Consider the following 27,860-nt stretch of genomic DNA (forward strand, 5'->3'; position numbering starts at 1 on the left):
CCAAAGGCAGGCCTCCTGCTCTTGGTCCTGGTCTCACCACTGCGGGCCAACGTCCCTCATTACACTGAGCTGCGCGCTCAAACGTCAGCGAGAAGGTAAACTTCACACTATGTATATGTTGCCACAATTTAAACACTGGCTGAAAAAACTTCCATTTCAGGCACAGGACGCTGCTGGTGCTGACAGTGCAGGAACTGCGCTCCTGGGAGGCCCCCACGCCCCAAGAAAGACAGGGGACCCGACAACGGCCCCAAAGCAAGAGAGTGAGAGTACGCCCGACGGAAAACACCTGTTGGCGCCCTTCCCTCGTGGCTCAGGCCTGGCCCCGTCTGTCACTGGAAGCCCAGCCGAGCCACCCAAGATGGTGCCGGTCACCAGTGTTAATCAGAGAAGAGGGACAACAGCAGGAAGGCTAGCAGTAAAAACTCTTGGATGCGAGGCAGCTCCATCTCCTCGGGCAGTGGGTGGCCACATCCGGGCCACAGCGCCTGCAGGCACCTCCCCTCACTGAGGGAGTGGCCCTGGCTCCAGCCGCTGCTCCCGCCTGAGCCATGAAAAATGGGGAGCAGCCTTCCCCGTGAGCTACCTCCATGGACATAGTGTGAGGACTGGACAAAGCAGAACATCTGCTCCCCTGGCAACACAGCCACCTTCTGCTCCAGAGCTGACCTCGCTGGGAGGAAGGGACTGAGTGCAGCTCCAAGGGCCTGGAGCCCCTGTCCTGCAGCTGGTCTTCAGACACAAGGTCATAGGGCAGGGGGTGGGGGTTGAATGCCATGGACGTTCGCCAATCTCTTGCCTGAAGTGCCGAGGGCTGCAGCCTGGCCTTGGCGTTCCGCCAGCAGACACCTGGCACACCTGATGCCCATCCCAGGACGGGAAGGACCCAGAGTGAGTCCACACAGGGGACTGTCTCTGCACCTGTTTCCGACCCAGGTGCAGGGACTTCTAGGGGTGACCACGGGCTTGCGGATGGGCATTTTCTTTGAGGAGCAGAATTGCTAGAAAATGCACTGCCTAGGCCGAGCGCTCAAAGGCATGGTTCTATTTTCAGACGGATAGAAGGTTCTAAAATTAGAAAGGAACAGAGCTCTGTGAGCACCCTGCAACCTGCTGAACTTTATGCTCTACGCCGTACGGTTTACGATATGTGAAGTACGTCCTGATAAAACTGTAAGAAGAAGTTCCCGGCTTGCAGCTAACAGGGACTTTTCTTTCGTTACAAACAAAACCAACAAAAGCCAGCCCGAGGCCCCGGGGTTCCAGGGGTGGCTTGAGTTTACCTAGCAGGTCGGCTCCTTCATCCACGTCCCCGATGACCTCTGACCCTGCAGTCGACAGCTCGTGGTACAGGGAGTCAGTGTTGATGCCAAAAGCCTTGTTCACGATCCCCTGGGTTGGGCTGTGAGGACATGAAGCCGGGGGAGCTCAGGGTGAGTGGGCAGCATTCCTGGGCTGCGGGCGGGGGCCCTCCAACACTGCCCGTGAGCCGCTCAGCGCCAATGCTGCTTGTGCAGCGCTACAGGGGACGTCATCGCCGAAGGCACCAACGCCCACGGTGACCACCGAGCCCACCAGGACCCCAGACTCAATGAGTACCTGTTGCCCGTGCGATCAAGACGGGGTTCCCGACCCATGTCCAGCTCTGGGGTGGAATCAATAATGTCTTGAACATCAGACCACTCATCACTGCTGCCCATGCCTGGGGGGACACACAAGAACCCCAGGGTTAGGGGGGACACCCACCCTCTGGCCCCATGTCTGGAGACCCTGCACTAGACCACCACCAGCCAGGGGCTGTCAGGAAAGGGCTCCTCCCTGGCCGGTGGCCAGCTGGGGCCCATCCCCCAGAACCATGGCTCTTTTTCATGACCTTCGATGACCAGACCAAATGTCCTGCTTCTCCTCCATCCCTTCCACTACTGAGCGCTTCTGCGGGATGACCGGGATGCACTGCCAGAAGCCAAGTGTGTCCCCCAAATCCACATGTTGAAGCCGTAACCCCAGGGCCCCAGCACGTGACTACATTTGCAGATGGGGCCTTTAAAGAGGTGAAGGTAAAATAAGGCCACAGGGGCGGGCCCTGACCCCACCTGACTGTGTCCTCCTAAGAGAAGGGCTGAGGACACAGGGAGAGGCGGCCGTCTGCATGCCCATGCCAGGACTGCGAGAGAGCAAATGTCTGTACCTTAAACCACGGGCTCTGTGATGTTTGTTACTGGGGCCTGAGCCGGCTCATACATCTGCCGGAACTAAGATCCGTATTTGGAAGGGAAACCTGGGGGGGGGGACAAGGCAGGGACAGGGGGCAGGGACAGTGGGGTACGGAACCAGAGGGGCAGGGGATGGGGACCGCAGGGGAGGAGCGGTGGGGGGGTGCAGAGCAGCAGGGGCAGGGGGGCGGGACAAGGGGCAGGGACACCAGGTGCGGGGCAGCAGGGGGCAGGGGGCAAGGGCAGCAAGGGGGGATGAGGGGAGGTGGCAGGCAGGGACAGCAGGGGAGGTGCCTGAGCTGCTCAGCCTCCTCCCTGCACAGCCCCGGAGCCCACGGCCGCCGCGGCACCTATGCTGACGTTCCGCATCTCCTGCGTGACCTGGACCTCCATGTTGCGGCTGTTGCGCTTCTCCCGTGCCCGCTTGCTGCTCTTCGTGCCGGCGCTGTAGTCCCCCAGGGGCTGCAGGCTCTCGTTGAGCGGTGTGACCGCGGCCGAGGGCACGGAGGACGTGGGCGTGTTGGACTTGGTGCCCGTGGTGCTGGGTGTGGCAGCCGCCGAAGACTGGCCTGACTCGGACATCTCATCCTGTGGACACTAGGGCCAAACACAGGGAAGGGAGAAGCTCGCCACAAGGGTCGGCGTGTCCCCGAGGCTCCCGGTGACGCACACCGTTCAGGGTCAGCAGGAGTCTCGGCCACCTCCGCGAGGCCCCCTTGCTCGGCTCCTCTGGCCGCGGAAAACAGCACCCTAAGCCGGGACTGGAGGGTACAGGAGGACCCCTGCTCTCCTGTCCACTCATCTGGCCTGGTCCCTGGGTTCACCCAGACGCTGCCTCCAGCTTTCCGGAGGCTGCCGCCGCCTTATCTAAAGGGCTTGGTTTGGGGCTGTTAGCTTGTGCGCTCCCCAGAACAGCCCGCTGGTGCCGCGTGTGATGGATATGAAGCTACACGAACATGGCAAGCAACCCTTTGCAGCCAGGGCGTGGTCAGAAACAATTTGTGGCCCAGGGTGGGGCAGATGGCTCTAAGTGGGGACCAGGGAGGAGGCCGAGTGTGCCTTCTGACCAAGCCATCCGGCCATGGCCCACTGCTCCCGTCTCCTGCTTCCCACACTGGGTCCAGTCTGGGCCTGGGAAGGGGTGAGGAGCTCCCAAACACGGAGACACCAGGGACTGTGGAATTCTTCACCGCCATGGCTCAACTGGACCTCAAAGTCTGCCCTACACATCTACATATATGCAGTCAAACTGGAATCCCACTTCCAGAGAACGGGTCATCCTCAAAACATGCCGAGAGAGACCAGACTATTAAAAACTGCGATCGGCTGTTGACCTTAAGAATCTCCCTGGAGGGGCACCGGGCTGGCTCCTACGGTGGAGCGTGCGACTCTTGATCTCGGGCTCGTGAGTTCGAGCCCCGCGCTGGGTGTGGAAATTACTTAAAAAAAAAAAAAAGTCTTTAAAAAAACAAAACAAAACAAAAAACCCCAAAAAGCAGAATTTTGCTGGAGAGAATACACTCCACGTAAGCACCGCACAGGAAACAAAGGCACTCTTCTCCCACAGTCCTTCCTCGTGAAACCATCGGACAGTGTCTGTGAAGTGGACCACTCGTCCGCTAACACTGACGCCCTGGACTCACCCCGACTCAGTCCTCAGTGGGGGGCACCCCCACACCCCCGTGCCCCTCTTGGGGTGTGGAGAAGGGGCATGGCTTCAGGAGGGGCTGCAGCTGCTGGTGCACCCCCCAGTGACCGACGGCACTGGGTCACGTGGTTTCCACAGAAGGGGCGCTTCGGGGAGCTCTTTCTCGCAGGGGAGGAGCTGACGGTAGGGGCGTCCGGCCCTCTCCGTAGAGCTAGATGCACACTGGGGCCAACCTACACCTGCCTTCCCCTGGGAAGGGCTGACTGGGCTCCCGTGGCTGCCTCCAGGGGCCCGGGAGGCAGAGCTGGCTGGGATTCCCTCACCTGCCTTTTCCTGACCCCTGTGGTCAGCATCAGGCCAGGGCCTGGGCCGGTGATGTCTGGCTTCACCTAACGGCTCGCTCACACTTCCCTACCAGGATTCTCACTATTCCACAACCAGGCCCGCCATGTCCCCAGGGGATGCTTGGCGATGTCAGGGAGCATTTGTAGCTGTCACGACTGGGGATGGGTAGGCACTCCTGGCGTCCAGTGGGTGGAGGCGGGGAGTGTCCGCTCACTTTCCTGCAGGCCCCAGGACGGCCCCCACAGCCGAGAACAACCGGCCCAGATCACTGATGTGCCGAGAAGGTATGCCCCACGAGACAGCCTGTGCCTCTCTCCCTAGAAACACCCGGTAAAAGCATTTTTTATTTGGGTTCTACAGCTTAAGGCCACTTTGAGAAGGGAAAGTCCTTTCCCGAGAGCCTCTGTGATGGAGCTGCCGCAATGGTCTGCCTGCCCCACAGGCCAGAGGCTCCCAGGCATCCCACAGGCAAGGGGATGCCTCTGTTGCCACCCGGCCCCAGGCCAGCACGCGAGGAGAGATGTCCGCAGGAGACCAGAGGCACGGGGAAGTGTGGCGAGGGCTGAGGGAGGCCAAGGACGTGAGTCCACGCCTCTCAGAACCACACGTTTTCTGGACCACCTTCCTTAAGGCCACGGTTCCCAGCCTGTCTGTGCCTGGCAAACTCAGGTCTGCGGGTTCTCAGCGGGCCTCCTTGATCCCAGAAGTCACCGAGGGGAACCGTGTGGCCAGGTCTCCCCCAGTCCCTGGCTCTCCCTGACCCTACAGGCCGCCACCTACCCGAGGGACGCTCCCCTGGCCACCACTTACCTAGCGGCAAACCTCTCAACCTCCCAAACACCAACGTGTGGCAGTGACCTCCAAATGCAAAGAACCCAAACTCCTAGCGGCCATTCCTCACCATGAGTAGCCACAACTGTTGGGTTAAAACACTGAAAATACAGCACATAAAAACAAAAAACAAAACAAAAAACAACAAACAAAAATTAAGAAATTAGAAAGACCTTAAAACCTAGAGCATGAAATAAAAAGAACTTAAACGTAATTTACAAAATCAAATCAAACACACCTACAAACTGAAACATAAAACACTGGGATGAAAAGCAAGACCACTTCAGACGACGCGGCAGCAGAAAGAAGAGACGTGGGCAGAGAGCTGGATCGCAGGCGGGCAGGAGGCAGACTCTGAGCCCCCAGCCTCCACGGCCCCTGTGGCTTCTCTGGGCACGTGAGGCGGAGCCCCAGCCACGGGAGGCCCACCCCAGCCCGCACCCAGACAGGGTGGCCCATAACGGGGGCGTGGCGAGCGCCTGGGTCAGAGGTGGCAGAGACACGCTCACTGTCTGGAACAAAAGCTGAAGCGAGTGGGGTCCCTTTCTGACAGGGTGGGCGGCTAGCAGCCACCTCCCGCAGGCAGGCTGGACACCTGGGGCGGAGGGGTAGTCAGCCACAAGCTGCAGCAGGAAGAACCTCCGGCAGAAGTCCAGGCCCCGCGAGGCCCGGGTGCTTTGCCTTCCGCAGGCCACCGCCCCCGGGCTCTGCGGGAAGTACCCCAGGCGTGGAGGTGCCTCCTCTAGCCCTGCGGGCGGCATCCTTACCTGGCGATGTGGCCACAGCCTGCGTGCCGAAGGCAGGGCTAAGCTTACAGACCAACACTGGCCGCAAGTGACCAGGGGCCCTGAGCGAGCGGCGGGACAGGGCAAGTCCCTGCCCCTGGGTTTTTCGGGGCGGCACATTCCCCGGTTAGCTGCGCCACCTCCCCAAACCCAGAGACCCAGCAGTCGCTAGCACGACAGGCAGGTAGCAGCAGTCTAGAGAAGAGACGCGGCTGCTCACCCTACCCTCTCCCGGGGCAGCGCAAACCTCACGCACCAGGAGACGTTCTGGCCTGGAGCCCGGTGTGGCCTCAGGGCTGGTCCTCTGGAGCGGGTCTGGGGCACAGACGTGCTCGTGCCCCGGAACAAAGGCTCAGCTCAGCCCAAACAGGCGGGTGCGCCCTGGCTGCAGAGGCCCCGTCTGAGGCCCATGCCTCCCAACCTGGTGCTTTCCTAGGGGGCCGGTGCACCTCCGTGTGCGGCCCACTACCCCGGGCTGGGGGGGGGGGAAGCTGCAAAGGGTTATACACAAAGATGCTTCCTGAATGAGCATGGGTGACAGGGAGGGGCCCTCACTCCACGGCACGGCTACAAAACCTGGTAGCTGGAGCTGAACTGCGGCTGGCCGAGGTCATTCAGGTGCCAGTGGTCCCCCGCAGGCACGAGCTTGCCCCCCATCTGTGCACGTACCATGCCGTCGGCCAGGGGGAAGACATTCAGAGAGGTGGGGCGCTCCTTCCTGCTGAAATGTGACAGAGAGAGGAAGGGAGCGCACGTTAGACGGGGCTCACGGCTCGAGAACTGGAGGCTCTCTGGACGCACGGGGGCCCTGCAGACCGAGCTGCTCTGGGGGAGGGCCAGGTGTGCGGGGCAGGGCCTGAGCTCTGGGGCAGCCCGGCCTGCACGGGGGCCACCTGTGCCCTGAGCTATGGCTCCCGTGTTTGGGGGCACCTCAGCTGCTCTGCAGGCCTAGGGGACCCTTCCCCTTTAGTCTGCTGAGACTCGTCTTTGGTTAGTGTGATTTTGCAGACAGCTGCTCTGTAGACTAGGAAGTCCCCGGCAGTGCCTGCAGCAGGCCTCTTGGCATCTTGGCCGGCACAGAGCGCTCCTGAGTGGCGCCATTTACCATGACGGTCTTTCCTACCAGGAGTCCAGAACGGCCTCCTGGTGGCCGTTGGCCTGGCTTGGGTCTCCTGGGTCCAGGCAGAAGGAATCAACCCTTCCGCTCGGTTCTTTGTTCCCTGCCCCCACCCGACTCCTTCACTGCTCCTTCGTGAGCTCTCCTGGGCGGAAGACGGCGGCCTGGATGTACAGTGTAAAGAGAGGCTCCATCCTTCTGTTGGCGTCGTGTCCCCTACACCCCACGGGGGCCCCTTTCTCCTGCTCCGTGCAGTTCTTCCCGGCCGTCAGGGCGCACGGACCCCAGAGGGGAGTTCTTTCAAAGACGCGCCAGGAGACTGGGAATGGCAGGTCGCCTGCAGTCAGGATGGAGCCCGAAGCTGCTTCTTGGGCTCAGTCCCTGAGGAGACGCTCCACTGGGGGCTTCTGACTGGACGCCAGGTGGTACGCAGCCAGGCCGGCTCCCTGTACTGCCCCGGGGCGGACACGGTGTGCCCCGGAGATGGTGGTCCACCCGATAGCCCATGCTGCTCCGAACCTCAGAGCCCCGCACACAGAGCTCAGCCCCAGGGACCATGGTGCGAGGAATGGCGACGCTTCCTCAGGATTCCCGAACAGCCAGGTCCCAAGGCTGGGCTGCTCTGGAGAGAGAGGGCGGGCGGCTTCCTATGCTGCTTGCGGAGCAGAGCTGCCACGAACCGTGAGAACCTTCTACAGCCGGGCAGGCAGCGTCATGAAACATGACCCTGGGAAGTGGGGGCTCTCTGGCTGGGTCCCCATGTGGTTCTAGGGGCCAGCCGGGGCTGGGACGAAAGAGGAGGAAAGCAAAGAGTCAAGTTGGAGTCCTGCTTCGTTGCGGCCGAGGCTGGCTGATACGTCCTGTCTAGCAAGATGCTGCCTGCCGCAGAGCTGGGACCGGGCCGTGCTGTCCTGGGAGCTGGTCTGTGACAGGGACAGAACCACAGGAACAGCGGGCTCCCAAGGGGCTGGAGCTGCCAGCACCCCCGCACGTCAGGGCCTGGCCCACCCAGGAAGCTGGTTTCCTGTGGACGATTGCAGGCGCCTCCCGCAACCCTAGTCCCTCGTGCCAGAGGATGCATTCTCAGGCATGTCTCAGCTGGTCACCTCAGAGTTAAAGACGCTCAGACCCTCAGAAAGCACCAAGTTAGGGAGCACTGAGTCTGCGAGCACATCAAAACCTCAGCAGGCCCCGGGGCTCTGCCGACTCAGACTGCTCTCTGCCAGCAGCCAGCCCGGTCCCGGGTGTCTGGGAGGGCGCTAGCCACCACGTGGTCAGCACATCCCTGGAAGAGGGGCCCAGCCTCCAGAGCCACAGCGTCTGCTCCCCTGAGGCTCCCAGGCACGTCTTCTGCCCAGTGTTCCTCGTTGGGCTCCCCTATGGGGAACCCCTCTCCTGGGGCCCAGCTTCACTGCAGGAGAAATGCACAGTGGGGCCCTTGGCCCCAGGAAAGTGGCAGCGTGTGAGCATCCAGCCTCAAAGGACGGCGGTGGGGGACACACGCCCGTCACCCACTTCCACAGCTGTGTGCATGGGGACACACTGCATCCAGAGACAGCCAGGCCGCTTTCCTGCAATGGGCATCGTCCCCAGGAATCGAGCCTCATCTTCTCTCTCTGCTCCTCACAGAGCCACACGTGGCCTGCTCCACAAGCCCTGGGGACATGTGTGGGGCACTGACAGTTAGTGGCCCCGACTCGTCCAGAGCTCAGCCACAGTGTCCCCTTGTCACATCCCCGCTGCTCCTTTGGGAGATGCTGATGGTCATCGAGAAGCTGCCGCCCAGGGGAGTCGCACTGCCCACAGAGGTCAAACTGCCTGCAAGGGTCATGGCCACACGGCCGGCTCTGGGCCCAGAGCTCGAAGTGACCGAGCCGACTGCAAGCCCAGGTCTATCTGACGCCACAGTGTGGGGTCTCCACCCCTGCCCGCTGCCCCCTGCAGTGCCAGCCCAGGTCTTCCGGCCTGAGGTCCAGTCTGCGACCACAGATGTTTGCCGGGCAGGGGCCCTGCACCACTACCTAGTCTGAGGCTGTCTCGGGGACCTGGGTCTCACCCGCCGCGTCCTCTGCGTGGCCTCTAAGCGCCACACCCAGAGTCTGTCATCTGTAACATCACTGTAGAACATCTGTCAAGTGGGTCAAGGACCAGCCCTGTGCCTCTGATTAACAACTACAAGCAGGACCGACTCTCCCAAACCCCAGGGCACCCCGAGTGCCCCGCACGGCAGCATGAACGCTGGCCCGGGCTTTACCTTTTCCTCCACGACTGGCGAGGACTGCAGGGCAGCGACAGACACAAGGGCAGCACACAGCAGCAACAGCACAGGGGGCGAGACAGAAGACAGCATTAGAGGGCACAGGTCACACGCACTCACGTACAGGGGGAGTGTGTGCAGCGGTGGGCTCCGTGCCATGCACACGGGGGACATGCAGACATCTGCATGAGACAGACACATGACACTCAGACACGTGAACTCTCCGCGGAGCAGCCAGCTGCGCACACACACTCAGGACAGGGCAGCGGGCTAGTGTCGTCTCCCAGAGCACCCCAGCACGCGTGTGCACTCAGGCACACACGTGCCCACGTTCACGGGCCCACACACACTAACCAGTGATTCTGAAGACACACACACTGAGAACCAGGCCAGAAGTGAAGGAAAACGCCTGTCTGGGTTTGGCGGCCATCAGCGGCTCCCAGCACTAAGGATGAGGCCCTTGGCAGGTGCCAGAGAGACTGAACTAGGAAGCTGGGGCAGACGTGCTTATTTCTCCCCAAAGAGCTATGGCGGGAGCGGGGACACCCCACAGAAGCAGGCCGGGACGGCGGGCCTCCCTGTAACCACAGACGCAGCAGCACCTGCGACAAAGGCCAACACCCGCATGGTGGGAGAGGCCTCCTGCTTCCCCCTCATCTGCCTGCGTCCGGGTGGAAATGCTGGGTGGGGACTGCTCTCCACCTAGACTCGGGTCCTGGGGCAGCCAGACGTGTGCAGAGAGCCATCAGAACGCGGGGCCGCGGGAGCCTGAGTCCCAGAGGGCGGCCGGTTCTGGGGGCTGGCGAGCAAGGTAAACACGGAGGGCGGGCCGGCAGGGTGACGGGTGCAGCCCAGACCCGCAGCACCACCCCTCCGCCTCCCGAACAGCACTGCTCCGGTCACCACCTCGCAGGTACACGCTCCTCCTTGCGGCCAAGAGGACATGGCGGACGCAGGCCCTGTCCACAGCGGTCTCGGCAGACCGTCCGGGTGCCTTCCTCCTGCAGGCAGAAATCCGCACGTGGTGCTGCTCTGGCTCAGGAAGCTCTATTAATGGGGTGCCGAGGGCCTGGACACCATGCTGACCATGAACACCTCCACCCTGGGGGGCCTCCGTAGAAATCTGGACCAGAGCCCCTCCCTCTCCTGGGCACCCGTTGGGTCCACTTCACAAACAGAGGGACTCCTGTGGGTCTCAGCTGGGTGTGGAGAAAGCCCGTGCCAGGACAGCCACCCCTGGAGGCACCGAAGGCCCCGACCCGCCCAGGAGCGACAAATGGGCACCGCCAGGCAGCAGGCAGACAGGCTGTGAGGCAGGAGGAGAGCCCATACGGCCTCCAAGAGCTGCTGTGGAGCCTCAGAGGGGACTCCAGACGGGACCCCGTGAGCCAGCCCCTCTTGAGTGTGAGTCCCAATAGAAGGGCCGGAGCCCAAGTCCGAGCACAGGGAGCACTGCAGGGCCTGGTCCCAGACTTGGTCCAGACTGGCTCAGGGCCAAGGAGCCACAAGACCCACGGTGACAGCAGATTTCCAGACCAGGTCTTGCCTCCGGCACACAGGGAGAACTCCATGGAAAGCAAGACCCTCTTCCGCGTCCAGGAAGAAACCGAGGCCTGACCTGGCCCCCAGTGACAGCCCCCGTAATGGCCGGGATGCTCAAGGCCCGGCTCTGACACCTGTGCATCTTCTGCTTTGGGCTGAGCCCACGTCATCCTGAGCTTCTGGGACACCTGTTTCGGTGGCACCCTGGGGCCCAGGGTGCTGGCCACGCTGACTTAGGACCCTGGACACCCACGGCCTCCAGGTCCCGAGTTCAGAGAGCACGCCTTCCTGGCTTCCGGGAAAACTGGGCCCTCCTCGCTGGACTCTCTCCTTCCTGACCTTCGAGGTGCTCCTGCCTTGGGAGCTGGAAGGGGACCAGCCTGAAGGTTCCGGAATGCCTCAGCTCTCAGGAACTGGCTAAGAGCCCAGCACTCGTCAGGGATGCCCGAACTGCCCAGCCGCGGCAGCCGTAGCTCAGAGGGCCCTGCCCAACCCCCGCAGAAAACAACAAAACACCACGGAGCCCCCTCTCCCGGGTCAGCATTCAAGTGCAGTTACTCAGAAGTCCTCCGGATAACTTCTGAGGGCCGCGGGTGAGGACTTGGCCGTGGGCTCAAGGGAAGCTCTCCGGAGCCATGAGCTGGAGCGGGGGGCTGTTACTTCCCACCTTCAGTTGTGACTCAGGAACGACACGGGCAGAGTTCTGCGCTTCCAACTGCTGGGTCCGTGTTTCCACCTGGTGCGGACCTGCTACCAGCAGCCTGTGGTACTTTCTCTAGGACGTGAGCGCACAGCAGGGACGCGTCCGCTAAAAACACTGGGACCGTCTAGAAATGTGCGGCCATCCCACGCCACCCTTCCTGGGTCCTGCCCGGCCCTCGCACACGTGCTCCATGTTTCTGTTTTCAAGTCGGACGCCTCGAGCACAGAGATACAACGGCTCTGCCCACTGGGCCCAGACAGTGGCGGCGACACGCACGGCGTAAGGGCCTGAGCCTGCCCGTTTGTAGCGCAACCGCCGAAGAGGAGGGCCCGGAGAAAGCTTCTGCAGGTGATGGGGTGCGGCCAGGGCTTCAGGCAGTGGCCTGCAGGAGCGAGGCGCCACGGCGGGAAAGGGACCAATAGCTGAGCTCCGTCTGTGGGACCTGGGATCCCCACCTCTGGCCTCTCCTCTCACCTCCTAGAGACTTGGGATGTCGGTACCCTTCCCCGCTACCCAAACCCAGGTCAGTGACCGTGGTCTCCCACAGGCCAACTCCCAAGCTGGCAACACCCTGGAGAGGATCGTGGACGGTCTGTCCCTTGGAGACCGTGGTCCAGTCTTATCCTGACCGAAGGGCACAGAAGGTGTGGGTAGCTCCCCTCCCCGCAGATAAAAGCAGCAAGGCTCCTGGACTCAGAGAAGCCAGGGCCCCAGAGGGCCCCATGGTGAGAATGGGGCTCCATGTGGGGGTCGACAGGCTGCCTGGCCTCTTCCCCACCCGTGCAGTCAGTTCTCCCGACTCCAGGTGCGCAAGGCCCACAAAGTCACCGACAACCTGGGCCAGTGGATGTGCAGCCGTCGCTCCTACACAGGAAATCCACGTCTCACAGAAATCAGCACCCTGAGTCCCGAGTCATCCAGCGGCTTATACCTGCTTCATCTTGCAGAGGAGAGAACGCGGCATTCAAGTGCTTGGTGAGCTGCCCGAGGCTGCTCCACAGACAGGGGGTGGAGCTGGGCCTCCAACCTCACCGCAGGGCCCCCGAGTGCCCGTGTACTGCACACACTGTGCAGCCCCTCCCGCTGCCACGAGCAGGTGTCTCCGCACCTGTCTGCACGTGACTGCAGAAGCCCCACGAGTGTTGATGTCGAGGCCGCAAACTTTAGTGAGTGGGTGAATCCACAAACACAGGATCTGAGATGACCACGACTGGCCATCCCATCTTCCCAGGGCCTTTGTGACTGCACAGCTGGTGGAAGGCCCGCTCTGGCGCCTGGTGCGCTTGTACACACATTCCTGCTCCAGCCACACACTCTGACCAGACCCCCTCTCCCAAGTCAGGGGCGGACGTAGCTCTCTAAAGGCTGCCCTCCGCCCTGGAGCACCCTGGGGATGAGGGCCCACTACAGGCCGCAGCCTCCAGCTTCCCGCCTTACCTCCTCCCCGGCAGGCTGCCCTCGGTTTGACTGTTTCCCCCGACTTGCTGCATCTTGGACCTCTCGATATGTTCCACGTAGGTCTGGATCATCTGCAAAGGACGAAACTGCTGTGTGAGTCATTCCTGCTGACCCAGGCCTCCCTCCCCTCCAGCCCGTGGCATTTTCAGGCCCACAGTGCTCTCACAGAAGTAAAACCACGTTCGTGGAGTGGAGTCTGACCAGCACACCACTGACAGCTTTCTGGTTGGGGCAGTAGAAACCAGAAAGAAAAGGCCAGAAAAGCCAGCCAAGGCCAGCAGCCACACACAGCATGGCTGCCAGGCTATGGCCACGTCCTCGTGCGCAGGTCAAGGCTGGGCACCTACCTCCGTGTGTCGCTGGTGCAAAGCGTTGTACTCCTTCTTCATCTCCGACTCTCGCTCCTCCAACCGGGAAACTAGAAGACACAGCCCCCGCCTGTCAGCAGCACAGCCCACCTCTCCATGCCTCCTCGCTTCCCCTCGGGCCGTGCACGTGGGCAGAAGGTTCCAGTACACACTGATGCCTCGTGCAGAGCCCAGAGGCACCGCCAGCCCAGCCAGCAGAGAACCCCGGGGCCACGAGAAGGCAAATCCTGGCTGTGTTAATGGAGGGTGTTCAAGTCCGCCACAAAGAGTACCAGGAAGACTGCAACCCCCCCGGGACTGCTATCCATGCCTGAGCTGGCCATGGCTCCTGAGACACAGGGAGTTCGCTGCAGTCAGGTGGAGATAAGACATGAGCAAGGGGCTCGTAAAAAGGGGGAGAACCGATGAGAGGAACCTCTATGACGTGGGAAAGAGCACAGGAGTACCTGCCGTGGGGGCGGAACAATGACCCCTTCCCGAGGGCTGGAAAGACCAACCACGGTCACAGCACCTCCAGGCTGGCAGGGGTGATGCCTGGGGGGCCCCCTCTGGCCCCGCATGTGCTCCACCTGTGACATGCAGGTGGGTCACCTGACTGGTCAAGAGGCCTGCCCAGCATCCTGCCCTGCGTCCCACCACCAGGGTCAGCGTGCCGGCCTCGGACACCTTCTGTCTGTGGCCCTTCGTGCAAACTTCAACCGTGTCCCTGTAGCCCCAGCACGTGGAGAAGGCTGATGCACAGAGTGGGACAGGGTCCGTGACCGTCGTGGGACCTGGCACTCACAGGTGCGGTCCTTCCGTGTGTGAGCCACCCTGTTCCCCCTCCTCCCACCCGCCCTGCTTCCTGGGGGCGGTTTTAAACGGATCTCATAGGCCACACCAGTCCACATCTCGCCTTGGTCCACACGCTCTCCTGGCCCGAGGTATCTGCAGTGGCTGTCTCCAACCCAGAGCAGGTGCCTCGGAGTCGGCATCTCTGCGCAGCTCTCTGGGGACCCCACTCTGGGGAGCAGCGGGGGCGTCTGCAGGAAGCAGGGGTCAGAGGCTCACGAGGCTTGTGGAGCTGGCTGCCCTACCTCAGGGACAGAGAGTCTGACCACCCAGACTGCTCCGACCTTGGGAGGGGCTGCCCGTGTGTGCGGAAGGCCCCGGAGAGGACCCCTCCTGGCCTCCCTGCTGGGCAGGTGTGCCGCCAGCCGAAGCAGCCCAGACACTTGCTCTCCCCTCCTCTGGCCCTCAGTCCTGCTGCCACCAAATGAAGACCTTCAGCCAGTGACTTGGAGTTTACATTGTTTTCCTTCTAAGAAGAGCCAGAAAGCTTTCATATCTGAACACTATTGTAGGCAAAGGGGATGATGGGGACTCCGTGTCCTCATCGAAAGGGTTTATCTCTGCATGCCTAAAATGGGCCTTCCGGTTTGCTTTCATTTGGCAAATACCAATGTGTCTGTATGTGTACATGAGCTGCTGGACTGCTGGCTGCCTGTGCGTCTCCGACTCAGCCGTGCGGTGCTGGCTTAGCCACAGGCCCTCAAGTCTTGGTTTGGGATAGGGACAGACCCAGCACATCAGATCATTTCCCCCCAGTCTGAGAAATGAAGGGACCTGCTATCCAGGGTCACCAGGAATACAGCACAGTAGGTCCCGTTGTGGAAACTTCTACCGATGTTTCACGATAACTTTGGCCGTAAAATTTAAGACTCGTGAAAACTGGAATAATAGTTCTCATAATTGTCATCATGAAAACCACTTTCTTGGCCCCTCCTTGCAAGGGACAGGGTGCTCCCGCGGCCCCGCCAGTAAGCTCCCTGACCGCCCAAGAGCAGCATCTCCCCGGCGGTGGACAGACAGGAGCCTCTCTCACCAAAGGGGCCTTATTTATTTATGTATTTGCACACAGGATTTGAGGCCGATTAGAACACGTAGCAGTGCAAAGGCATAAGCAAGTGGTTGAGGGAATCACAGTGAAAGAAGGCAGCCGCTGGCTTTACTCTCTCTTTCTATCAAAAGCTCTCCACATCCCCCCCAGCTAGGACCAGCCTTAGAACAACACACACATTCAAATGCAACCCCCAACCCCTCCCTCCCACTTACTCTGATCTGCATAGTTCTTGGCTTTCAGCTCCAGCTGGCGGGTCTGAAACTCACAGTGCTCCACCTGGATTTGTAGTTCCTTCTTCTCTTGTTCCAAGGCATCTTCAAACTCGATGAATTTCTGTACACAGGAGGAGGAAAGGACAGGTGTCGTGAACCAGGGATGGGTCACAGGCTTCCAGGACCGAGAGTCATAGGCTCCTGGCGTCATCACGCCTGCCATTCTCTGCAGGCAAACCCTGACACGCATCGTCCAGAAGCAGGGGTCAGACAGAGTTTAACTCCAGAACCTTCCAGCCAGCTATCCAGAGAGTAATGCGGGGCCCCGATGTAGAAAGCTCGTGCTTCTTTTAATGATCTGCTATCGCCATCTTGAAAGACTTAATAACAAGGGACCCCACATTTACATTTCCACAGCGGGCCCCACAAATCATGCCGCTGGTCCTTTTCCAACAGAGTTAACGTTACTCTTCCCAACACTAAACACCTAAATGAGGTCAAGTCTACTTTGCTCCTGATCTGTATTCAGTGACTGCTCAGTTCAGGAACCATCACTACTGGAATAACCAGTAACGGGGCTTGGTCTCTGGAGTCTTTCCCTTCCACGTGAGTATCATCAAACCAAACGAAAAGAAAGAAGTTTGTCAAAGAATAAAAACAAAAAAAGACAACTCTTAAAAGGTCTCGGGAGGGCTCCTGGCTTAACACTGAAAGCCAGGAATGGGTGCAGGCCTGTGGCAGAGGGGAGGAATGGGCACCGGTGGGGGCCCCAGGGTCGCGGGGGGGTGTGGGGTCCCCACGCTGAAGCCACCAGCTGTAATTCCCACGACAGCCCTGAGGGGGAGCTGCTGACACCTCAGCGCTGCCCTGTGCAGAGCTGGAGGGGTGGAGGCAGGGAAGGGCGCCTGGGGAGCCTCAGGAGCAGCCGGGAAAAGGCACAGAAATCCCAGCACGCAGTTTTGACTCACCTGGACACAGCCCGCGCCTGAAGAAGAAACAAAGGTTCTTGAACGACTGGTAAGGGTATGTTTTCATTGGGGTAATTTTAGTTCCTGTTACTTAAAAAAACTACCCAGACGATGTGCACCATGTGCTTCTGTGGGAACATCAGGCAAGAGGATGAAGGAAGAGGAAGAATGTTTTTAAAAAACCGTAACTGTACCACCCAGAATCGGTTAAAATTAGGTGATGGCCTTCCAGATGTGTGTGTGTGTGTGTGTGTGTGTGTGTGCGCACACGAGCGTACAGGGCAGGTGTGCTATCTCCTGACAGGATCTTGGGACCTGGTATCTTCAGCCGCATAAACCGGAGCGTCTTTCTGCATCAAGAAACACACTCGCCCACTCTGCTGCGGGGGGCGTGTGTGCACCGCAGACTTTACTCCATCAACTACCTGTTGTTGGACATTCAAGCTGCCGAAATGCCCGTTATTAGGGTCGCAGCCTGCGGAAATGCCTGATGCCTTCCTGCGACGGGAGACCGCGGTCCTGGGCCCCTGCACGGCTGACAACCCCTTGGAGGGGACTCCCAACTCAGTCCCCACAGGCTGGGGCAGGAGCCTCTCCCAGGGCCCGCAGGCCTCGGCACACAGCTTGACAGCGGTGCTGCCGGCCTGACGGGAGGGACACGGCCTGCCATAACCGCCCTGTTTCAGTTCCCTAGAGACTATGATATGTATGGTCCCAAACAGCTCACTCTGTCCTTGTCCCACGCCCTGCCTGCCACCGTGTTCCTGCAGGTGCCTCCCCAGGACACATGAGCGTACTTCATCATTCCTCCTTTCCTCGTTGCTCAGAAAGGCCACCTTTCTCAGGTGCTCAATCCTAACAGACTTCGGTCTGTTTGTGCCTCAGTTCAGAGGTTTCTCTGAACGTGCAGTGTTCCACATCCCTTAACATCGGACACATAGGCATCATTTCAAGTCTCCTTGTCAACATTTTCTTGGTTATTCCCACTTGCTTATCCTTCTAGACTAACTTGAGAACGATCCAGAGTCACTCATATGTTTATTTTTGCATAAGGAGTTTGCCTGTCCAGAAGCACCAGCTCTGCAGGCCTCAGGAAGGGGTCCTGACCCGCGGGCTACACCCCTGCGTCATCACACAAAGGAAAGGAGTCACTTCAGGGACAACTGTTCCCTGTTTCCTCACGCGTCACCTGCACTTGAGATATGGAAGTCAGCTGACAGATTTCCAAACTACCGACGGTGTCAGAAAGCCCACTTCCAGATTCTTACAAAGGTCGAGACAGACTTTCTTAAATCTATCCTGATAGGCGATCATTTAAAATCCAACCTGAGTGACAGTGGTGGAACGCATTGTCATGCTCCCAAACCACCGCCTACCGATTGCTGACGAAGCCAGGTCCAAACCAGGTCACAGGCAGAAATCCTCTGACCTTGACATTTCAAGGCTTTCAGCGTCAGGACATACAGAGACATTAACCAAGACAGAAAGCAGCTAAGTGAACCTATGTATACGGCACCCACAAGGCCAAAGGTGAAGGGTGCGGCCGGTGGCAGGGAGATAGGTCCCACAGCACGTCCATAGGACGTCTGTGGTTCTCAGGTCACGTGGAACCCTGGTACCAAAGGGATGGCCCCACAGGGTGGGAACCGCTCAGTCCTTCGTAAATGGCGCCCTTCCACCCTCTCGGCACCCCTGCACAAAGGGGTGTGGGTGCTTTGGTGGGAGCAGCTCCCCAGGTGAACAGAGAGCCCCAAGAAACCCACAAGTGACCAGCAGCAGACTTGAGGACCCCAGCCTCGGACCCTCGCCCTCCCTGCGCGGCTCCCAGAGGCGCCTGAGCGAAGCGAGACCACTGGCTTCTGGACTGCAGCGCGTGCAGCGGGGAGCCTCTGTCCCCAGTCTCCCAGATGCGGGCACCCTACCGGACAGATCTGATCGGGCTGGGGCAGGGGGGCTGAAGGCCTCCGAGTCTGTGAAAACATTACAAAGACAACATGGCAGTCTATACCTCCCAAGAAATCCTCCTTTTTCTTCCCCTCTTGAAGAAATTATTTCAAGGTCATTCAAGTGATTTCAGTTGACAAAAAACACAAGACAGCCATTTAACCGAAATGGAATATGCAAAGGAATCTTCATCAAATATTATAGGGAATAAATAATGTGAAGGAACAGTGCCTGGCCAAGACTAAAGAAATACTGAATCTTTGTTTCTTAGCGGGCAGTGCTCAGGGCTGGACTTGGGAAGAGGACACGTCATCTTGACGAGTGGGGGAGACAGCAGGGCCCCCCGGCTGGCAGTGAGCTCAGGAGTGAAGAGAGCAGGCGGCAAAGTCCAGCTCCTGTCCTGCACAGGGGAGTGCCGGGCGGGAGGATGGGCTGGCAGCAGGGCACTGTCCTACCTGGGTTAGCGCGAGTCACAACAATTCAATAGATGGTTTCAAAAAGAAAATATTTTTATTTGCACATCATTTACTTAAGATTTAAGAGAATAAAGACGTTTCAGGGTAGGGTGGAGACTTAGTCTATAAAGAAAGTCTTCCAAAATTTTCTAAAGTAAGACCTCACTGTAACAAAACAGTCCCCGGAACTGAGAAGAACAGAAGGTTGACGGTGAGCATTTGGGTTGAGTGGGTCTGCCTGGTACCGGATTGCTCAAAAATGAAAATCTCCTCTATCTGAAGTCCCCTGTGCACGCGGCGGCACCTCAATCCTGAGCTCTCTGGAAGGCGCAACCACGGCAAAGCGAAAACTTTGTACGCATGCTCACGGTTTGCACTACGGGTTTGAACTTGAAGTTATCATCTGTCTCACCAAGTCTGATCAAAATGTCACGAGGCACATGATAACCCACAGACGTTCACGCTCACTCTTACAACCAATCTTCCGAGCGGCTGGAAGAGCAACGACTAGCCATCCCACGATGAAAGGAAATGTGCCTTATCCTTTGCATCGAACACCTAATTCTCACGTCTAAATACCAGTATGCCACACGATTCCCTTTTTAGATTTGTTTTTAAGGATACTTCCCCCTCCCTCCCACTAACAAAGTCCTGGGTTTTATTTTATTTTTTAAAGATTTTATTTATTTATTTGACAGAGAGAGAGAGAGACAGCAAGAGAGGGAACACAAGCAGGGGGAGTGGGAGAGGAAGAAGCAGGCTCCCAGCAGAGGAGCCTGATGTGGGGCTCGATCCCAGGACTCCGGGATCACACTCTGAGCCGAAGGCAGATGCTTAACAACTGAACCACCCAGGCACCCCCAAAGTGCTAGGTTTTAAACTGAAACTCAACTTTGGTTTTCAGAATTTGCTTTCAGGTGAATCTCAAGATACATCTTGAAACAACTGAAGTGTGGGGTCTTCCAAACCGGGAGCCAGAGGAGGCCTTTCTCAGTGTTCCAGGGAACAAGGTCATTCCTCCGGACTTGTCCATAAAAGCAAAGATAAGAAGTAAACTGCCTTTTCAGGACAAATATAAAATTAAAGCCACAGCAGAAGTCAGTATCCCCAATTCCCAGAATGCAAGAGAGATTATCAGGTAAACACTCTTTTACAATGTAATCACTCACTCTGGCAACTTCCATAACCCAGGGTTATTTTAATGGCAAAGTAAATTAGCATATTGAGTCTAAGTCTCCCCTTGTCTGCATCCTTTAGGTCAGGGTCACACATAGGAAATAATTCAGCTCTGGCTGGTTTGTGAGAAATGAACCCAACAGAAACCAGAGATCTTGTTTTCTCCTATCAATTCCTTCTGGGGGCAGTGAGGGGATAGAGTGGATTTCCAGAAGAAAAGTGCTCTTTTTTGACTTTTATTCTAGGCAGGCAGAGCGGTAAACACAGGGTGTGGGGCTCAGGATTTCTTGCGTGGGGGAGGCTCCCTTCTCCAGGTGACTCCTTTGTATAGCATTGATAGTGATCAAGTGTTTACTGGGTGCTCCCGGGGGGGGGGGGATGAATCTCTGAGACCTCAAACCACAGATGTTCCTTTACAGCTTTCTCTCCATTTTCCACAGCAGGGTCAGCACAGAGACGTGAAATGCAGGGGAGGCAGGGGAGTGGAGCAAGACACAGCGAGATGGCCCGCTGGGAGCGCCCTGGGGGAGGGACGCATGTCTGTATTCTAGCATGACACACACGTCTGAGAGATCACGCCACCACCGTGCAGGAATCCAAGAATCGGGCTGGATTCATAAAGAAAAGCAAAGGGTCCTCACGTTCGTGTTAAAAGGACTGCTGGTGCAGCATCCGCCTGAATGGGATCCCAACGAACGGCACTGGTTCTTTCACACTCATTTCCAAGGGTTGGCAAGATAGACACGAAAAATCTGCATGCGTGTGTCCAAAAACATTTTATGGCTATGTGTACGTATTAAATATTAATATACATTTTATATATTAAAATACAGACTATATAAAAATATATATGAGACATATAAAATACACATGTGGTTGGTAACGTGGGACAGAAGGGAAAGGAGGATAAAACTAAAAGCCTGAGTGCCCCTCCCTGGGAGAAATGAACCTCCAGGACACCGTACTGTCCCGAACGTTCTCAGCAGCGCACCCGGGCTTCTTAAACATGCTCAGCCGTTCCGCTGCTGCCAGGCTGCTGCTCGGTTTAACAGCACATGGGCCCAGGGCACTGGCCTTGGCCCTTCCGTGGATGCAGGGTCTTCCTGTCCAGAAATGAACACTGCAGACACTACACGGGCCCCGAGCCACGGGCCCCAAGCCACGTGCGTGAGCAAAGCATCCACGGGCTTCCGCAGGGGCGAGAAGCAGGTGTGGGAAAGCTAGGGGAGAAGAGCTCACGAAGGGGTAGGGCACCCAGGGAGTGCGCACGGGGGAGGGGGGCGCACAGAGACTCTCCTGAGAGGCGTCACTTTGACTCTGTCGCTGCGCACGGTCGGAATCTGAATGTGTCAACCTTTGCTGCTCAAACCCCAGCGGGTGAGGTGCAGCCCCCGCGACAAGGACCTGTCCCCAGCTTAGCCTGGCATTCCCCAAATCTCCTGTGCGTAACAGGCAATGAGTACGTGGCCGCCGATAGCTCACTTCCCTGGGGTGGACTTCCCTGCCCTGGTGACTGGGGTGCTTTCTTGGGACTGGCTGGTCCTAGCGCCGGCCGCCCACTGCTCCTGACCTCTCCTGGGCCTTCTCTCCCCAGGATCCCCACGCACAGCTGCACCGGAGCCAGGTCCGGAGAAACGCACCTCCCGCTGCACCCACAGGAGAGGGACACACGAGCAGAGGGCTCAGCACTACAGGGAGGGAAAAGGACGGCACTCACAACAACCCGGAAGAACCTCACATCATCACGCTGACTGAGAGAAGCCAGACAGAAAAGAGGAAACACCTGCTTGGTTCTGTTTATATGAGGTTCTGGAGAACACGCAGGACTCCACAGTGACGGGAAGCAGAACAGTGAGGGTGGGGAAGAGGGACAGGTCACCGAGGGGAAGAAGGAGACTTCAGGGACGGTGGCCAATCTGGGCGGGTTTCTGGGTGTAGACACGTCGAGACTCACCCAACTGCACAAATATGTATAGTTCAGGGCATTCACGTCAATACGGTTGTTAGAAAGAAAGAAAAACAGAAGAGGAGGTGCAGCCCAGGGTCAAAGATCTCGCCGTGGGCCGTGACGCCAGCCAGTTTCTAGGCGGTGGGGACTTCTCGCCAGATTCTTCGCAGCCTTTCGACAATTTCATCACCTCCCGTTCTGTCCTCAACAGCCGGCACTCCTGCTTTGCTGCTGTTTATCTCACACTATTTTCTTCTGTCTGGTCTCCCGTATCCAAACCTACCGCTTTGGGAGCTCCCCTCCTCCTGGAACATGCTCACTGAACAGTGTCTCCCTCTGCCCCTGCCTGCCCTCCCCGGAAAGCTGAAGGCGCCTGGGCTCCGGGCCTGGGGCGGGGCTGCCTGGGCCTAGTCACACATGGCTGTTCAAACTCCTTAAAATGGCGTAAAATAAGAACTCTGTTCCTCTGTTGCATGAGCCATTCATGAAGTGCCAGTGGCCCCAGGGGTCATCGGCCACTGAACCAGACAGCACCAACTAGAAGCTTCCATCCTCGCAGACCGCGGCTCCACACACTCGACCTCAGAGCCCTGCCCTTCGGGAACTGGACAGACGGCTGGGTGCGGTGTGCACCGAGGCAGCGGAAAGCCGCCGCCCTCCTCCACACGCACAGGCGGCCAGCATCTCTTTGAGGTGTGCCGGAAGGGGGAAGGAACTAGCCTTGGGGTGAAAAGAGCTGGAAGGGCGCTGCCCCCTTGATCAGGCAGCAGGCAGCCATAGGGTGCTGGGGTGAGAGGCACAGGGACCCGTCCCTCTAGTCGGGCCCTCGTTCATCCCAACACCCAGCATCTGGATGTGCTCCACACAGCCCTCGTGCCAGATGCCAGGGAGGCAGGAGTGCCCAGGAACTGGAACCACACACAAGGGGGTGGCGGGAGAAGACCAGCAACGCGGAAAGCAGGTCCCAGAGGGAGGTGAGCCTGATGACCTCATTAGGGGGCGGCCAGGCCTGGCAGGGCTCCAGCAGGAGGGGATCCTCTCCCTGTCTATCCAGAGTCGTCCCGCCCCTACCCGTCACTGCACATCCCATGCCCCCACCTCATCAGCACACGGATGTCCAGTACCGTCTCCCCCAGCACCTCCCCACCGGTGCCTGCCCCCAGACACAATCCCCAAAGCCTACAGCCGAGCCTGGCACCCAGACCACCCTGGAGAATGAGGACACAGGGGAGGGGGAGATGGGACGCACATTCGCAGAAGTTCTCTCTGGCTGAGGAAGGGCTGGGACAGGGAGAGGGGCTGGGAGGTCAGTGCGACGGCGCCAAATGGAACCAGGATGGTGGCAAAGGAGACGAGAAAGGTGCTTGAAACCAAAAGTCGGGCCAAAAGAATGGCCGGGACTCGGTGATCAATGGGACACGAGTGCTAAGGCACTGACCCTTCCCAGAGCACAGGAATCACATGCCTGAAAAGGCATGCTGTCTGGGCTGCTGGCAGCGCCCCTGGTTGTCTGCTTCAGTAACGGGCCATCCTGCAACCATTGTGACGAAGGGGGCCTGAGAGACGGACCCTGTCCTGCACATGTGGATCTCGTCCCTAATAACCCATCCTGCACACAGCAAGGGTTTCAGAGACTCAGGGAAGCACGTGACATCACCTCCGGGAGCTTCTTGGTGTGGATGCCTGCCCCGAACCCACAAAAGACAAACTGACAGGCGTCCTGCAAAACAAGGGGCCTGTGATGTCACAATCGTCACGGTTGCAAAAAGCTGAAATTGAGGATACGATCCAGAAGAGAGGAGGCTATGGGGACAGGCCTGGGGGACCTGGAGGTCGTGGCAGAGTGAGCGGGACGGATGGAGTGACAGAAGAAAGAGCAATGCAGGAAAATGTTCCCACTTGGGAATCTGGGCGCAGGGGGTGATTTCCACAACTTCTAGAAATGAATCTAAGACAGGAAGTTTTAGAAAACTTAAAAATAAAAAACCCAGTGGGGCACCTGGCTGGCTCAGTAGGAGGAGTGCAACTCTTGATCTCAGGGTCGTGAGTTTGAGCCCCTCGTTGGGGGTAGAGTTTACTTAAAAAAATACCCACAGGGGCACCTGGGTGGTACAGTTGGTTAAGCATCCAACTCTTACTTTCGGCTCAGGTCACGATCTCAGGGTCACGGGACAGAGCTCTGAGTTGGGCTCTGCACTCAGCGGGGAGTCTGCATGAGATTCTCTCTCCCTCTCCCTCTGCTCCTTCTCTCTCTCTCTAAAAAAATAAATAAAATCTTTTAAAAAAATAATAAAATAGGGATGCCTGGTGGCTCAGTCAGGGAAGTGTCTGCCTGTGCCTCAGGTCACGATCTCAGGGTCCTGGGATCGAGTTCTGCATTGGGCTCCCTGCTCAGCGGGGAGCCAGGTTCCCCTTCTCCCTCTACCTGCGTTCACTTGCTCTCTGTAGTGCTCTCTCTCTCAAATAAATAAATACTTAAAAGAAATAATAATAATAAAATAAAATAACCCACAAAACCAAATATTAATTGTAATTTAGAAGTCTTCGTTTGGAGAAGAAGTAACTCATAGCAGTCTCGACCCTGCTGTCTAGCTGTGGCCAGCAGGCCTGGAGAGCTCCTATGGCGGGAGGACAGGCAGGGGCCAGGGCTGTGCGCCCTGCCCCACATGTCCGCTCTGGCTGGGAAGCGCCTCTCTTTGTCTCCATTTTTAAGGGAGATCTGGTTGTGTTCCTGGAGACTTGGTACAGCTATCATGGGATGATCTTTAAAGGCAATCAGGAAAGGCAGTGCTGGCCACTTAATCTTAACGGCTTTGTCTAAAAAAAAATTTTTTTTTTAATTTTAAAAACTGCTTTTATTTTTTTTTTTTATTTTTTAAAGATTTTATTTATTTATTTGACAGAGATAGAGACAGCCAGAGAGAGAGGGAACACAAGCAGGGGGAGTGGGAGAGAAAGAAGCAGGCTCATAGCAGAGGAGCCTGATGTGGGGCTCGATCCCAGAACGCCGGGATCACACCCTGAGCCGAAGGCAGACGCTTAACCGCTGTGCCACCCAGGCGCCCCTAAAAACTGCTTTTAATATTACAGTATGGCAAGACGAGAAATCCCATGCCTCGTCCAAGTGGTGGTGAATTTTCTGTTTGTAGTGTGGGACACCAGAGGAAAACCTCAGCTTCAGTGTATCAACTCACTTGTGAGAAAAGGCAGCTCGGTCATCACTACAGAGGAGTATTAGGGCTTTCCTGCTCTCCAGCTTAATCCTATCCAAACGTTCTCCCTCGAACTAAATTACTTTTACGTAACCAGAAACAGCTTGGGGGAAAACTTTCCTCCCGTTGGTCACCTCCCTTACGTAGCAGCGGATGCCGTGGCCTCAGCAAATACCCACGTACACTGGATTGCCTTGTAGGAGTTCTGGGCATCACTAGTGCTTTCTCTAGGGCCGAGACGATTTCGATGCAATAGGACCACGCTCACACCTTGTCTCAGACACTTTTCCTCCTATGCACTACGTGTCTGACCTCTGCAAGGAAGAGGGCTCTCTGTTGCCTGGGGAGCCCTCCGCCTGCTCCTCCCACAGGGTCACACCGGGTGGACATCTCCTCGCGCTCCAGTCTTCCCACTCGACTGCCCATTTCCAACCTTTCATGATGGTGGGAAATCAGATACAGACTCAGCATGTTTAAGGTCTCTGTAGAAATTGTACAAGTCAGCTCTGCAAGCTTGAGCAGGACTCAGCGATGTCAGTTACAAGGGCAAAACCCACACTATCAGAGACCGAGATGCCCGCGCTTGCCATCTGCAAATCCATCAAGGTGCTCTCCCCCGACACAACTAAACCCGCCTGTCCGCAGGTCTTCAGGAAAACAACAGCCAACGACGGGACTTGGCACCTGATATGAAAGCAGCTTCACGGCTGGCAACTCACTGGCTTTACGGAGGTGGCCACTGCGGCTGGAGAGGGGCAGACTGGTCGATGGGAGCACAGCTCCCAAGGGCAGGGCTGGCGCTCAGGCCTGCGTCTGTGGACTCTGGGACTCAGCCCCGCTCCCTGGACCCCACTATGTCTAGCTACCATGGCTCCCGTCAAATGAGCCATCCCCAAACCGAACACACTCGCAATCTGTTGTTGCTGTTCTCATGGGCAGTAAGTGGGGAACAGCACTATTTGCTCTGCTCAAGGCTTTTTAAGCAAAACCTGGAGATTCTGCCTGCTTGGAAGGCTTGAGTTACCAGCTCTGACTAAGCCCTTCTCAAGCAGAGTGGCCAGGGACGCAGCAGCTACACCAGCGTGCCTCAGCCTGTGACGTTCCAGCTTCCGTATCATCAGACACACATCTGTGATCTCAATTCCCTGCCTACAAAAAGAACTGGTCTTTTCCACAGAAGTGGAAATGACTGTCGGTTGGATTTAATAAATGCCATACAATGCCAAAACGGTTACAGTATTTGGCCCCTTTCCTTAGTTGTAACATCACCTGAGGGCTTTGCAAGGGCGTCCTATTAGCATCTAACCACAGCCCTGTGCCGGATAGCCAAGCGTTTGTTTGCTTCGCGGCTCTCTGCTCAGGAAGCTCTGTGCAGATTCTCTTCACAGCCGGGCAACACTGGGTCTCAGCCTCAAAGACAATGTCCTGCAAACCACACGTACACCCTCCGGCTTAGCACAGGGGAGTGCGAGTGGGAGGCCAGAAACACAGTCACTTGTGGTGGAACTTGAACTGCACAGAGCAGAGCAGAGGCCTCACGCATCCTGAGCTCATTTTTAAGCTAGATGGTTATGATTCGTAGCCTTAAGGCTGTCCATCTTGCTCTTCCCCCTTCAGTATCTTCTCATCCACAGTGCTGACCACAGAGGTACAAGAAGAAAGAAAACAAACTTACTCAAAATATCACCAGTTAGACATTACATGGCTGCAGAGAGGAATCAGGGAAGTGGAGGGCACTGCCCAGCACTAGGGAGACAGCCCCAGGCCCATGGCCGGGTGGGGGGAACCCCAGCACTCCAGTGTTCTGGGGGTGCAGCTCGCTGACCTTCCACAACAGCATAATACAGAAAGACGAGCCCGGGCTAAGAGTCAGGGAAGACCGGGTGCAACGTGGCTCTTCTAGGGCATGTGACCTTGGTCCAGCAACTGCCTGCCCCCCCACTTCTCAGATCCACTTCCTTCCCCAGTAAACACCTAGGGCCACTCTGAACCCTAAAATCCTACAAGCTCTTGCATCCCCTTAAGTGGAGAGCTTTAAACCAGCTCATAGCTTGACATCCCCATCAATAAAAAACAGCCTCCTGACAGACATATGAAATCCAAAAGCAGGATAGCTACCAAAAGCAGGAATGATCTACGGCACTGTAAGTTTTTGTAAACATGCTTTAACCAAACCAGGACATAAACCACTCTGATTTACGAAAAAGCCCAAATACTGAAACAATCTTCTATTTCAATACTACAGTCAAAAACGTGTGAAGCCTAATTAATTGAAAAGAAACTTGTCTCTTTTAATAAGAAACTCTGTATTCATAAACCAGGGAATACCACCTAACGCCTAGAATAACAGACCGTCAGAGCTTAGAAACCACCTAGGGCAACTGATTCATTTGATGGAAAATCCAAATCCAGAGTAGGCAGGCAATGTAGACAAGGTCAGAGGAGTAAAGCAGGGATGGGAGCCCAAACCCCCTGCATCCTTGGGTCTGGCACACCCTGGGAGCTAAAATATTTGATGGTGAATGAACGAAGGCAAGCAGTATTTCCTACAATGCATGGTTCTTTGAACTGGTTCGTGAAGAAGTGGTTTCCAGGTTATGGAGACACCCTAGAATGCCACCAAATATTTCAAATTTCCATTTATAATTTCTCAGAAGCCAGAGTGGAATTTGTCAGCCTTTCCCACGTAAGCTAACAACCTTCTCAACTGAGGGGACAACAGGGCAAAGACATCACCTCCGGAAACCTGGAGTCTTCCCCCTGGTGCCAGACCAGCAACCCCACCATGGGTGGCTC

At 57.3% G+C, this 27,860-nt stretch overlaps 1 protein-coding gene across 16 annotated transcripts in view; it reads right to left on the bottom strand.

The window, feature by feature from the left end:
* Nucleotides 1-27,860, bottom strand: part of MAPK8IP3 (mitogen-activated protein kinase 8 interacting protein 3) — a 46,996-nt gene that overhangs the window by 18,210 nt on the left and 926 nt on the right. For 11 of the 16 annotated variants that reach the window (XM_034670651.1, XM_034670643.1, XM_034670641.1 and 8 more), the window contains exons 2-9: nt 15,362-15,482; nt 13,247-13,317; nt 12,879-12,970; nt 9,194-9,217; nt 6,399-6,543; nt 2,564-2,810; nt 1,600-1,702; nt 1,284-1,402 (exon numbers count right to left, since the gene is read on the bottom strand). In XM_034670651.1, the coding sequence (XP_034526542.1) occupies nt 1,284-1,402; nt 1,600-1,702; nt 2,564-2,810; nt 6,399-6,543; nt 9,194-9,217; nt 12,879-12,970; nt 13,247-13,317; nt 15,362-15,482 (922 nt within the window). The other 5 variants (XM_034670647.1, XM_034670649.1, XM_034670645.1 and 2 more) reach the window with 2 other exon arrangements.

The sequence above is a fragment of the Ailuropoda melanoleuca genome, chromosome 10 (genome assembly GCF_002007445.2).
Source record: "Ailuropoda melanoleuca isolate Jingjing chromosome 10, ASM200744v2, whole genome shotgun sequence".
NCBI classification, from domain to species: domain Eukaryota; kingdom Metazoa; phylum Chordata; class Mammalia; order Carnivora; family Ursidae; genus Ailuropoda; species Ailuropoda melanoleuca.